A 14,295-nucleotide genomic window follows, 5' to 3' on the forward strand; every position below is an offset into this window, starting at 1 on the left:
ATCATCACATGTCATTCTTGATTTTTCATTGTACAGGGTTAGGATCCCCACCTATATATCCTCCCCAGTTTCTCTGCACTTGGACCGTACAGCCACTCATCTACCTCATACACCTCAGGCACCTTACCTGGCCTGCACAATACCTCTTGCAAGTCCTTCCTGACTCGCGCATTTCAAGCAGGCCCTGACCTGTGCTTCAAACGCACCTCCAAACATGTGCCGCACCTCAAATGCATCTCCTTGCATCCTCCCTGATAATCTCACATTCCATCACTGTATCCTCTCTAAAATAGGACAGGAAGAGACAAATGGAGAAGGAGTCCCTTAAATATCCTAGTCCTATACTTTGAAGAGATTGATAGATAGCAACCAATATATTGAATTACACCAAAAATTTGATGGGAGCCAATGCAGCTCAAAAATCCACAAAGTAACAATAAGTGTGCTGAAAAAAGTAAAAATTGCATGCCTGTAATTGCTTTTTTTATTGCATTCTGGTACAACTGCAGCTTTCAGATGATTTTTCAAAGGTGGGGTACATGGGAGAAGAGAGACCATATAGATTTGATTTAGTCCAGCTCTCCTTCCATTCCAAACTACAACAAGGCATCGACTGAATTGTGCATCAAACCTTAAGAATAGCCCTTAGCACTTTTTAAAATCCAGTAGGGGCCGCCAAGCACCATGAATATATCAATGAAATAGATTCTGCCTCCCTGTGGCTAGGAGCAGCTTTGGAACACTCTAGGGTGATCAGAAACTAATCAGTCCATGACAGAATGATGGCAGTATCTCTTAATTCCAGACCCTTTCACCAGCTGGAAAACCAAATTCAAAGCATCAGCTCCATTGTGATCAGGCTTTCAGTGACTTTGGTCAAATCCATACCTGTCATGGTGGGCATGAACAGCCACCTTGATTCTGTTCCAGGAAAAGCAAGTTGAAGTCCCTCGGGACCATAATCCTAGAGAACACCATCACCAATCAAACCATAGAGTTTTGAAGTTCAGAGAGGAAAAATGTTATACAGCAGGGAGGCTGGTACAATAGCTACAATTCCAATTGTATCCTAGAATCCAAATTAACAGATGGGATCTTGCATCCAGTTATCTATTATGTGTCTAAATTTTAGTGTAAGGGAAGCTCCTGTATATGTCTATAATATTTAACAAAAGACTCAGACAATATAGTGATTATACCTGTTAAAAACCATGGGCAAAATGCCCGATTTTATAGATGATGAGTTACATATAACATCTTACCGTTCCTTTTCAATTTCATATATATATGTGTGTGTGTGTTTCTTTTCTCTTTATCTCTTTAGGCAATGGGCCGCATTTTTGTGGGCCTCTGTCAAGTAGGTGCCTGGGGCTGCTTTGATGAGTTCAACAGACTTGAAGAGCGAATGCTTTCTGCTGTTTCTCAGCAAGTCCAGTGCATTCAGGAAGCCTTGCGAGAACACTCAAATCCAAACTATGACAAATGTATGTATTTTAAAAAGAAAAGCTATTTTTTGCAATGCTTTAGAAGTTTTTCAAGTGTATAGTTTCTGTATTTCAATACTGTTATTATTTTATGAAATATAATTACATTTTTGAAACACGAATGTTAATATTTTGTTTAAATCCATTGGTTTGTAATATAATATAGCAATAGATGTATTTATAAAACTTTTGTGAAAAGAGGTAATTTATTCAAGAAAAAGTGCTATACGGTGAGAGAAAAAAGAAAGGAAATTATTCATCTAGAGGAAATAAAAGACAAAAAAAATCTTAGAAAATGGAAAAAGAAAGCCACTATAAACTTTCCCACAAATCTAAGGGGATGTATATTCTGGAAACCATACAGATATGTGAGCAGCCTGGGATGGACTGTATATAGAAATATGGGGACAAAAAATGAGAATCCAGTTTCCAAACAACTGCTATGCAGCACAGGTTATTCTGCTTTCCAAATAGACTTGTAGAAATGTCACCAAGTTATAAAAGATAGCCAGAAAACAAACTGATGGTTTTTTCCCCCTCTTAAATATAGAAAAATGGACTAGGTTACTTAAACAAGCATATACCAAAAATACTTCAAATTAGTTAGTTGTTCCCCTTGTATTTACTATATCGTTGTCTTTCTACGGGTATACATTTCTCACAGTCCCCCATGCCTTAGTCACCTTCCATTATGATTATTGCAGTACAATCTATGTGGGGCTGCCCTTGACTATCCAGAAGCTGCAAGCAGTCCAAAATGCAGTGGCACACAATTTTGGGTATCTTGCCTGAGTATCACTATGCTATGTGAGCTGCATTGGCTTCCAGTTGCTTTCTGGGTGCAATTGAAGATTCTGGTTATCACCATGAAACCTATGTGGGGACCAGGTTACTTGTGGGACTGCCTCTCCTGAGAGTATATGCCCTTCCAAGTAGGTTAAATAGGGTTGTTGCACTCCAGGTCCCTCCCTTAAATGTTGCTTTCTAATGGTACCTTGGACAGCCTCCCACTAGAGATGAGAGGAATCCCTATCCTTTTAGCCTTCTGTGAACCCCTGGCTCTTCCCCCATACATTGGGCTAGGATGAGGCACTGAGCTGTGAGGAAGTTTGGAGAAGGGTATGTTTTTAACTATGTTTATGGATTGCTGTGAGATGTCTTGAGTCATTGTATGAGATATGCAGCCGTAGAAGTTGTGAAAATAATGTATACATATACATACACATAATACCAGTATTCTTCCCCAGCCTTTCTGGATTCCTTTTCTGTCAGTTTTGAAAGGTGGAGAGGTGAAAAGTGTACTTACTGACGGATGCTTGCTTTCAGCTGCTGCCCCCATTACCTGTGAATTGCTGAACAAACAAGTGAAAGTGAGCCCAGATATGGCAATCTTCATCACAATGAACCCTGGCTATGCTGGTCGATCAAATCTCCCAGACAACTTGAAGAAACTATTTCGTAGTTTGGCCATGACTAAGCCTGATCGTCAACTGATTGCTCAGGTGATGTTGTATTCCCAAGGATTTCGGACAGCTGAAGTGCTTGCCAACAAGATTGTCCCCTTCTTTAAGTAAGTATCATTGTTAACAGAGGGATGTAGGATGATTTATCCTTGGAGAACTATGTTAAACCAGATGCTGGCATTACTGTAGTTACCGTTCTTATTTTATTATATGTAGATCATATCACATGAAGAAGTAGTTCAAAACTGCTAACTAATTGCCTACATTGCTATGTATTTTCTAGAGACAGATGAAAGTATCTGAACTACTTAATAAAATAGAATAGAATAGAATAGAATTTTATTGGCCAAGTGTGATTGGACACACAAGGAATTTGTCTTGGTGCATATGCTCTCAGTGTACATAAAAGAAAAGATACGTTCATCAAGGTACAACATTTATAACACAATTGATGATCAATATATCAATATAAATCATAAGGATTGCCAGCAACAAGTTATAGTCATACAGTCATAAGTGGAAAGAGATTGGTGATGGGAACTATGAAACGATTAATAGTAGTGCAGATTCAGTAAATAGTCTGACAGTGTTGAGGGAATTATTTGTTTAGCAGAGTGATGGCCTTCGGGAAAAAACTGTTCTTGTGTCTAGTTGTTTAGTGTCTAAACAACTGAAACATTGTGAAGTAATGTTCTAGAATGTGATACTAATGTGTCTTCATCTGTAAAGCCAATGTTTTTATTTAAACATAGTGGTGAGAGTGACATCTTTATATCCTTAGACTGTGTGATGAGCAGCTCTCTTCTCAAAGCCATTATGATTTCGGCTTGAGAGCTTTGAAAAGTGTACTGGTCAGTGCTGGCAATGTGAAAAGAGAAAGGATTCAGAGAATAAAAAGAGAGAAGGAAGAACGTGGTGAAGTTGTTGATGAAGGAGAAATTGCTGAAAATTTACCAGAGCAAGAGGTATGTCCTATACTTTATGTGGAGTGGTTAATGCACTCTACAGTTACGTAAGACACTGATCCTTAAAGACAAAAACACAAGAATTTTGAATTAATTTGGATTGAAATTAATATTCAGTACAAGTGTGCATAACATTTCAGGTTCAATTCATTTTGAATTCAAAACACCCAGATTGGAGTGCAGAAGAACTGTTATGTGTTTGAGGCTTGGTTTTGAGCTTTACACACTTTAAATACAGAGTAGCTGGCCTGTGTTTGAAAATTTCCCAAATGATTAGAAGAGCCCATTATTGTTTTCCACTTGAAACAGATCCCATTTTTTATACGCTACTATTTGTATTCTTAATGTTCTGGACTACTATAAATGTTAAGTTACTCAGTTAATAACAGGCACAGTAATTTGTTTAAACAAAAATGTATCCAGACCAATCATCACACAAATAGTATTTGATAGTATCTCAAATTATCGTAAAAAACAAAAGAAAACAATGTCCAGTTTAAACTTCAGTATAGTAACTCTACTATAGCCAGTCTTTGAACCCTGCACTATTAAATAACTACTTTGCTTCTTAGTTTGTCTAATAAATGTTTTTTCCATGTAGATTCTGATCCAGAGTGTCTGTGAGACTATGGTACCAAAACTGGTTGCAGAAGATATACCACTGCTTTTCAGTCTCTTGTCAGACGTGTTCCCTGGCATTCAGTATCACCGAGGAGAAATGACTGCATTGAGAGAAGAACTTAAGAAAGTCTGTCAGGAAATGTACCTCACATATGGTGATGGAGAAGATATTGGTAGCATGTGGGTGGAAAAGGTATGGCTTTGCAACTGTTATTGACAACATAATATAAAATCCTTTGAGATTTGGCTGTAAATAGTCCTCTAAAAATTTAAACAGGATTATTGTAACTGTTGTCATCTTAGGTAAAAGATTTTGAGATATAAGACTCAAATATTTTAATCCTCACAATTCATAAACAAGTCCGGTTCACAAAATCAAAGGTTTATTGGAGATAAAATGAAGAAAAATAAAAAGCGGTTGCAAACGCGGCCTCTTAGACCCCAAATAGATTGAGTTCGAAGAGCGCCACAATTTATACTCCGACACAATGCACGCCATGCCAAGAAGCCCTCCCAACTCCCCTTTATTCTCCTAAGTCATTCTCCAAGTTGTTTTACACTTTAAAGGGTCATCTTGACATTTCCTGCCTAATCAACTATCTTATCATGTTTACTTTTAATTTTCACCTTGAGCGAATGTTCCTTTCTTACTGATAGTGGTCTTGCCCAAGGTGTAGGTTCCTGTCTCCAAGGGACCTTTTAGCAAGTCATTACACTTTGTCTCTGCTGATTACAATTTGTGGTCAGTTTGCAACAGTAAGCTTTTTAATACATTTTATGCTTTTATAAAAGAGTAATTTATTATTCATTTCCTTCACAATCTTCCCCCTTTCTACTCCTTTTTATAGGTTCTTCAGCTCTATCAAATTACCCAGATCAACCATGGCTTGATGATGGTCGGTCCTTCTGGAAGTGGAAAGAGCATGGCTTGGAGAGTACTTCTGAAAGCTCTGGAGAGATTAGAAGGGGTGGAAGGTGTTGCACATATAATTGATCCCAAAGCTATCAGCAAAGACCATCTCTATGGTACTTTGGATCCCAACACCAGAGAGTGGACAGATGGGTTGTTTACCCATGTCTTGAGAAAGTAAGTCTGAAATATATAAGAGGTGGTGAAAATGAATAGAAAGATTCCCAGACAAGGTGTTTAAACTGATTCAACATTTCCCTGACTTATACTATAATCTTATCTTATTTAGAATTATAGATAATGTGAGAGGGGAACTACAAAAACGACAATGGATTATCTTTGATGGAGATGTTGATCCTGAGTGGGTTGAAAATTTGAATTCTGTTCTGGATGACAACAAGTTGCTGACATTACCAAATGGGGAACGTCTGAGTCTTCCACCAAATGTAAGCCTATCGATAGTAAATTATATTTAAGGTAGTATTTCCATGTGATTTAATGTGGCTAAATGTGGACAACAGAGTATCAGAATACTGACTCAATTCTTAATACAGCAGCATGCTGCTGTATTCTGCTTAGAAAAAAAGATCAAAGGTGAAAGCCTTTCCGAATTTCAAATATCAAAGTGCAAAAAAAAAGTAATTTCAGAGTTGCTCAACTCATAGGAAACACTGATAACTTGATTAAAAACTTGATTAAAAAGAGAAAAGAAATCAAATGAACCACTCAGATCATAAGATGCTACTAGTCTGCTTTAGTTTGCCTTTTTATTGTTCAACTACAACAAGGGAAAATGATGACTTAATGTCTATAAAGCTAGATTTATGAATAAAAGCTGTATGATAAATATGAGAAATCTAGACTATTCCCAAATTTATATGCAGATAGTCCTCACTTAACAATCATTTGACTGATCATTAATTATGATAATTAATATAATCAATGATCATTTAGAATAGAATAGATTTTTTTTATTGGCCAAGTGTGATTGGAGACACAAGGAATTTGTCTTGGTACATATGCTCTCAGTGTACATAAAAGAAATTGGTATACAGAGAGAAGAGAAGTGGGGAGAGTACACAGCCTTGGGGCGCCCCTGTGCTAATTGTACAGGTATCTGATGTGATTCTGCTTAGCTTCACCTGCTGCTTCCTTTGACCATTTGAAATAGCAATGGCATTGAACAAAGGGACTTAAAATCCATGCCCAAAGTTACAGCTGTTGTAGTGTCTCTGGGCACATGATTGTAGTCTGGGCACTTGGCAACCCATTTGCTCTTACAATTGCTTGTTAAGCATCTCGCGATCATGTGATTGTCATTTGTAATCTTTCTTGCTAGACTTTCTCCAGAAAGTCAGTAGGGAAACTGGCGGGGAAGATCTCAAGCCACTGCCACCTGCCAATAGGAATCTCCCTGTTTTATGGAGGCTGGCTATAAAGGGTCCAAGACAAAATCCAAGCAGTATTTTGGCACAGAGCGTTCGCAGCACAGGGCATTCACAGTCAGCCCCCAAAGACAAGAGGATTCCCCCTGGTTTCTGGGGGCTGGCTGAAGAAAGGTAAAAAAATCGAGATAAGATTTTCATCCATGAAGGATTTACAGTCTCGGAGCAGGGAGGCAGTGCTGTAAGCAAGGAGGATGGGAGGCCTCAGTGGTGGCAGAGGCCCTGGGAGGCTGTGCACAAGTATTTACCCACTCAAGCTTGTGATTTCAACAGAGAGAAATTTTAGCTCGTGAGCAGGGACACATTTGCACATGACCTGCACCAGGCCTCCAAGGGTCTTCCCTGAGGAATTCCACACACCTTACCTGGGACTCCATCTGCTTAATGACTCATGAAATCACTTAACAACCAGAACTAGAGGTGTTGAGATTGCAGTTGTTGAGCAAAGAGATCATGTGATATCCTACTTAATGATCACTTCACTCAGTGATCATTCGAATTGAATTGAATTGAATTTTTTATTGGCCAAGTATGATTGGACACACAAGTAATTTGTCTTAGTGCATATGCTCTCAGTATACATAAAAGAAAAGATAGATTTGTCAAGAATCATAAGCTACAACACTTAATGATAGTCATAGAGAAACAGTCAATATAAGTCTTAACGATACCAGCAACCAGGTTACAGTCATAAGTGGGAGGAGATGGGTGATAGGAACTATGAGAAAATTAATAGTAATGCAGACTTAGTAACTAGTCCCAGTTGTGGTCCTTAAGCGAGGCTTACCTGTAGAGATGTGGCACAAGTAATTACACAGATTTAATCAGTACACATATATCAAAATCAATAAAAACTTCAATCTCAAATTCCTGCTTAAAATCTTTACCTACAGAAATAAACAAGGCTCTTTAAAGAGGCATTCCTGTTGCTTCTTTTACCTGGGTTTCTGTAGAAATTTCAACCAATTAATTCTGAGGCTATGGGAAGATATTAAATCTTATTGTTTCCTATATAGTAAGACAGAGAGGGGCTTAGGCAGTGTCTAGCATGCGCATATATATATATATATATATGTGCTCCCAGAAGCATGAAGCTGAAGCCTGAAGATGACGAATGAGACTTCGTCGAAACGTCGCCAAGACACTTCCAATTTTACGCGGGAGAAAACCCGAATAACCAAAGACCTACATATATACATATACAGACTGGCTTAAAAGTTTTATTAAATTTTATTGGGGTTATTTATGAATTTTAGGGTTTTAAATTGATTGTTTTAAATTTCGGCCATTTATGTAATATGCTTGGTTTTAAGTTTCTGTTTTAATGTGTATATTGTGTGGTTTTATTATTTGGCTGTATACCGCCCTGAGTCCTTCGGGAGAAGGGCGGTATAAAAATTGAATAAAATAAATAAAAATAAAAATAAAATATTTATATTTATATTTCTTGTGAATATTTAGATTCTGTGTCCAGGATGAGTCTCCATTTAGAATGTCTACAGTCCTTCTAGCATGTACAGTCTGGAGTACTGTACATGCAACTTGGCTTCCCAATATCCTGAAACAAAGCTCTCCCACTGAGTTTGCTGCAGTAGCTTTCAACTGCCCATGCCAGGAGATTCTTTCTCTGATTCTTTGCTTTTTTGCTTACCTTAAACTCGAAAGGAGGAGAGGGTAGTTGAAGAAGGGTCTTTGAACAAAAACCATAAAGAAGTCTGGGTTTAAATGTTTTCAAAAACCCTCCTTTTGTTTTTTCCATAGGTGCGCATCATGTTTGAAGTTCAAGATTTGAAATATGCCACTCTGGCCACAGTGTCACGATGTGGCATGGTTTGGTTCAGTGAAGATGTTTTAAGTACTGACATGATTTTCAATAATTTCTTGGCCCGACTGAGAAGTATCCCTCTGGATGAAGGTGAAGAAGAAGCTCAGCGGAGGAGAAAGGGAAAAGAAGATGAAAGTGAAGAAACAGCCTCTCCAATGCTGCAGGTAAACCTAGGAGTCTAGATTTCTTTTACTTCACTACCCAAATTAGTAATTGTTTAGCTCTGTTTTCTGGTATGGTAATTTCTAGCTGTAACGTTACTGAAATGGTTCATTGACAGATTCAAAGAGATGCAGCTACAATTATGCAGCCATACTTCACATCTAATGGATTGGTGACAAAGGCACTTGAACATGCTTTTAAATTGGAGCACATTATGGACCTCACCCGACTACGGTGTCTCGGTTCTCTCTTTTCCATGCTTCACCAAGCGTGCCGCAACGTAGCACAGTATAATGCCAACCACCCAGACTTTCCAATGCAAATAGACCAGCTAGAACGCTACATCCAGGTAATTCTTGTTTGCCGCCCCATCCACTCACCAAAAGACTATAATCCTGAGGCAATAAAATTACCAGGATTTTTAAACTCTTGCTGCTGGTTTCCATGTGTTTCTTAAGTACAAACCTGTTTCCTCACATCAACTCTGATGATTTACTGCCATTTCAGAGATACCTAGTGTATGCAATCCTGTGGTCGTTCTCGGGAGACAGCCGCCTGAAAATGAGAGCAGAGCTAGGTGAATATATCAGAAGAATTACAACAGTGCCCCTGCCTAGTGCACCAAATATACCCATAATTGATTATGAGGTAAAGAGAATTGTATTGTTATAGAACTTTTTTTTTACATCAATTTTACTGTGACTGCTGTTCTGATTGCAATGCTTCATAAAATGTAATCTGTACCACAAATCAAATTCAAATTGTCCTCAACCTATGACCATTTGTTCAGCGATCATTTGAAGTTAAGACTGTGTTAAATGAATGACCAATTCTCGGAGTTCCACCATCCCATCACCTCACGGTCACAAGATTGTGATCTTGACTCTTGGCAGCCGGTTTGATAGCAATGATCTATGAACAGTGATCCACAAAAAGGCAATGGGGAGGCCAGCAGGGAACTCTCAAGTCACTGGGAAAGTCTCCTCAGCCCCTCCACATTCATTGCCGGTTATTCATAGATCCCTAACTTCACCACACCTACTTTGTACCCTCATGCACACCCTCACATTCTCATACACCCTTCCCAACCCTTGCCAACTGTCCTTCACACAGCCTCCTCAATGCAGTGTGCCTCCCATGCACCCCCACAGACCCTCCCTTTCATGCACCCTCTCACAAATCCTCCTTCACATATCTTCCTCCACACCCTCAAGCAGTCTCCCCGATCTGCGCCTGTCACATAGCCCTCCACACCCTCCCTGACTTACGTTGTGTCTCTCCCACACCTTGCATATCCTTCCCAGCCCCCCCCTCCCCATTCTCCTCCCATGGACCCTCTCCCATTCAGCAGCAGCCACTTAACCTGCTTTCAGCAAGGGAGTCATAGCTTTCTGCCACCTTCTTTACAAACTTTGGTTGTAGGAAGAATTTTGGTTGTAAAGAAGACAGCAGGAAGTTGCTTCACCTAATGATTGTGGAATTCAATTAACGGCAGCAATTGGGACTGCTGCCAGTTCCAGAAATGCTTTACAACCAAATCACTTAGCGATAGGAATTCCAGTGCCTCTTGCTATGGTAAGTTGGGGACTATATGTACCGTATTACAAGTAATTCCAAAGGCCTCGCAACAGTGTACAAAATATTTGCTATTTAATTTATCATGCACACCTCTATCTTTTGAGATGATGTGCATAATGAAAATAAGTTTTGATACTAATTAGATTGTCAAAAAACACATTCCTGGATTTGTTGCTTAAGCACTGTAAAGTGGTATATGAGAGTAAGTAATAATTCTAAAGAAAAATAAATTTCGTTGATCATTTTGTGTCTATCTTGATGACATGTCCTCTACACAGAAAATAATGCCTCCTCAGAACTGGGAGTCATCCAAGTACATTTTATGTGGAATCATTTTAAAAGCCTTTTCAATTTGTTGATAATTTATTGGTGACATTTCTTAATTTTTGAACAGTTAAAAGTTCCAGTTAGAGTTAAAATCTTTGGCTGCAACAAAGGCAGAAAGTAGCAGATACTTTTTTTCTTTGTATAGGTCTCCATCACTGGCGAATGGGTGCCTTGGCAGTCAAAGGTCCCACAGATCGAAGTTGAGACTCACAAAGTTGCAGCTCCTGATGTTGTTGTGCCAACGCTTGACACTGTCCGCCATGAAGCATTGCTGTATACTTGGCTTGCAGAGCACAAACCACTGGTACTCTGTGGCCCACCAGGATCTGGAAAGACCATGACTCTCTTTAGTGCACTCAGGGCCTTGCCTGACATGGAGGTATTTCCGCGTTCTGAATATTTGAAAATATTTGAGTTATTCTTCCTTCTAGCAGAACAGGAAAAATATAATTCTTTAATCACAAAGTACTAAGTTCCAATAGCCATTGAGAGCTTGTTCCAGAGCTCCATTCACTTCATTACAGAAAATTAGATGCCCTTGATTATTTCAATGGGTACATTTTGAGATGTTCTGATTGTCAGACCTGGAAGACATCTTTTACCTTTGACTTTACTGATCATTAGTCACTTAAGGTTTTAAAGTAAAACCGGCAGCCTGACTTGGAATCAAAAAGAGGAAATATTGCTGGTTTAAGACTCTTAAGACCTGTTCTACATGCTCAGTTAACACACTAGAACTACTGGTTATAATAGCCAAATCATCTTCAAAGGACATTATAAGCCAATGCAGAATACCACCACAGTATGAATTAATGTGGCCTTGTTATACATAAGATCAATATTGGAACCCATTCTTCAAAAACCAGACTTCTAAAACATACACATAGCTTAAAATATTTATTTTGGAATTGTCAACCATCAACAACAGATTGCAGCATTTTGTAAAATGTTATGCAGATGAAGGATGTTTTTGGTTGTTATTTTTATGTCGTGTTCTGAATTTTTTTTTTTTGCCTTTCCAGGTGGTTGGCTTGAATTTCTCCAGTGCTACCACTCCAGAACTACTCCTGAAAACATTTGATCACTATTGTGAGTACAGGCGTACACCTAATGGTGTGGTACTAGCTCCAGTTCAGCTGGGAAAATGGCTGGTACTCTTCTGTGATGAAATCAACCTGCCAGATATGGATAAATATGGCACACAGAGGGTCATATCCTTTATCAGACAGGCAAGTATTAATAAGCGAAAAAATTACCCTTTTTGTGAATAAGGGTTAAATTGCAAAACAAAAGGCAATGTATGGGGTGGAAGCAAAAATAGAAAGGTGTGAAGAAAAAGTGTAAAGTTTTTACTAAAAGATTTAAATAATCTTTTGTCTCCATTTTTTCTGTTTTTCTCCATGCTTTGCATATAATGTGTTTACCAAAAGGGAACAGTATGGTATGTCCATCTCTTTTCTAACCAAGACTCTTAACTTCATCAGATGGTAGAGCATGGCGGTTTCTACCGTACATCAGACCAGACCTGGGTGAAATTGGAACGAATTCAGTTTGTTGGTGCCTGCAACCCACCTACAGACCCTGGAAGAAAGCCTCTTTCACATAGGTAATATGCCTATAATACAATATGTATGTTCATGCCAACTTGGTCTGATGGGGTTTGTATGAAACAACAGTTTTAGACAATAAACATTTCAATGGCACTGAACAGGAGGAGTCCATAGCAAATCTAACATCCTCCAAATGCTTTCTCCCACAGCCAAGTTTTTATTTCTCTGTGTAATACTACAGAACCTGTGCCTCTGTTGGTGCAATATAATACTGCATTCCGTTCGTTTGGATTCTGGAATGATATTTTCATTAGAAAGTCTACCCTCAAAGAGAAAGTAATGATGAAATATCTCATCCTGCATGATTCTCAGGACCTGTGAAACAATTTATTGTGGAGTATACTTGTCAATTCTTACAGTCTAAGTAGTCCAGGGGTGTCAAACTGGTGGCTCACAGGCTGAATGTGTCACGGTCAGACCACACCCACCCTAGCTCCATGAATGGGAAAAAGTCGCGAAATGTCACCAGACGGCAATAGGATGCCACACGTTTGACACCCGTGATGTACATTTTGTGTATGTGTGTGCCTTGAAGTCTGTCTTGATTCCTGGTGCCTGCCTGTACAAGTTCCTGAAGTTTTCTTGGCAAGATTTCAGAGGTAGTTTGCCATTGTCTCCTTCCTTAGACTGAGAGAGAGTGATTGCCCCAAAATCATCCAACTGGCTTTGTGCCTAAGGCAGGACTAGAACACACGATCTCTTGGTTTCTGGTCTGACTGCCTACCTCAAATTGGCTCTCTAGTCTAATAAAATACTATTAAGATTTAAAATTTATCCCTTTGAATAACTTTTCAGATTCTTGCGCCATGTTCCTGTTGTATATGTGGACTACCCTGGACCAGCTTCACTCACTCAGATTTATGGCACTTTCAATCGTGCTATGTTGAGACTTATTCCATCTCTCCGTACTTATGCCGAGCCTCTCACTGCTGCAATGGTTGAGTTCTACACAATGTCACAGGTAACAAGGCTGAAGGTTTTCCATAGATTTTAATTAAGTGATTAAGTGGTTGCGGGGGGAATGCTAATAAGGACTCGTGTGTGTGTGTGTTTTTCACACAGGAAAGGTTTACTCAAGATACTCAGCCACACTATATCTATTCACCTCGTGAAATGACTCGGTGGGTGCGAGGTATCTTTGAAGCACTGAGACCGCTGGAAACATTGCCTGTTGAAGGACTCATTCGAATTTGGGCACATGAAGCCTTGCGTCTGTTCCAGGACAGGTAAATCATAGGAATGCAAAGTTATATGCTTGTTTTAATTTTATTTGCCAGTATTAGAGTTAAGACTCAATAAGACTTACTGAGGTTGTAGCAAATAAATATTCTCTACTAGACTTCTGTTTAAAATAATTCCACTTTTTAAAAAATTATAGGCATGTCATTGTAGATGGATCACCTAAGAACTGTCCAGAATGGATAAAATCTAAACATTTTCTAGGAAATGCATGCTATCAAAACCTTTCCTTTCTTTTTAAAGATTTTTCTAGAATCTTTCCTGCAATATAGTTGGTGGGCTGACGATTGTGAGGATTGTCTCCAGTCTTCTTCATTCTTCTCAGAGTTCTGTTACGCTGTTATTTCCCTACTTTTATCCTGGTTAAGTCCTGTCTGCTTCCTCTCTCAATCTCCTGTGTTTATCCAGGCTTGTGGAAGATGAGGAGAGACGATGGACTGATGAAAATATTGATATGGTTGCTCTGAAACACTTCCCCAATATAGACAAGGAGAAAGCTATGTGCAGGCCCATTCTATACAGCAATTGGCTTTCAAAGGTAAGAGAAAAACCTAGCCTCCCTGTGGTTTAGTTGCACAATGGCAACGCTATATCAAATCCTGTTCCTGTCAAAAGTGGCATTCCCCAAGGTAGTGTTATTGATCCAACGCTCTTCGTACTATACAT

The 14,295-nt window shown here is 39.0% G+C and overlaps 1 protein-coding gene across 1 annotated transcript in view; it reads left to right on the forward strand.

Moving 5' to 3' along the window:
* Nucleotides 1-14,295, forward strand: part of DYNC1H1 (dynein cytoplasmic 1 heavy chain 1) — a 65,520-nt gene that overhangs the window by 23,379 nt on the left and 27,846 nt on the right. Inside the window, exons 29-43 of the mRNA XM_058162718.1 lie at nt 1,325-1,484; nt 2,811-3,054; nt 3,729-3,912; nt 4,514-4,726; nt 5,382-5,620; nt 5,733-5,889; nt 8,650-8,877; nt 8,994-9,224; nt 9,383-9,523; nt 10,926-11,159; nt 11,803-12,009; nt 12,265-12,386; nt 13,186-13,351; nt 13,453-13,616; nt 14,038-14,167. Coding sequence (XP_058018701.1) covers nt 1,325-1,484; nt 2,811-3,054; nt 3,729-3,912; nt 4,514-4,726; nt 5,382-5,620; nt 5,733-5,889; nt 8,650-8,877; nt 8,994-9,224; nt 9,383-9,523; nt 10,926-11,159; nt 11,803-12,009; nt 12,265-12,386; nt 13,186-13,351; nt 13,453-13,616; nt 14,038-14,167 — 2,820 coding nt within the window. The remainder of the gene's footprint in view (nt 1-1,324; nt 1,485-2,810; nt 3,055-3,728; nt 3,913-4,513; nt 4,727-5,381; nt 5,621-5,732; nt 5,890-8,649; nt 8,878-8,993; nt 9,225-9,382; nt 9,524-10,925; nt 11,160-11,802; nt 12,010-12,264; nt 12,387-13,185; nt 13,352-13,452; nt 13,617-14,037; nt 14,168-14,295) is intronic.

This window comes from Ahaetulla prasina, chromosome 1, assembly GCF_028640845.1.
Source record: "Ahaetulla prasina isolate Xishuangbanna chromosome 1, ASM2864084v1, whole genome shotgun sequence".
In the NCBI taxonomy this organism is placed as follows: domain Eukaryota; kingdom Metazoa; phylum Chordata; class Lepidosauria; order Squamata; family Colubridae; genus Ahaetulla; species Ahaetulla prasina.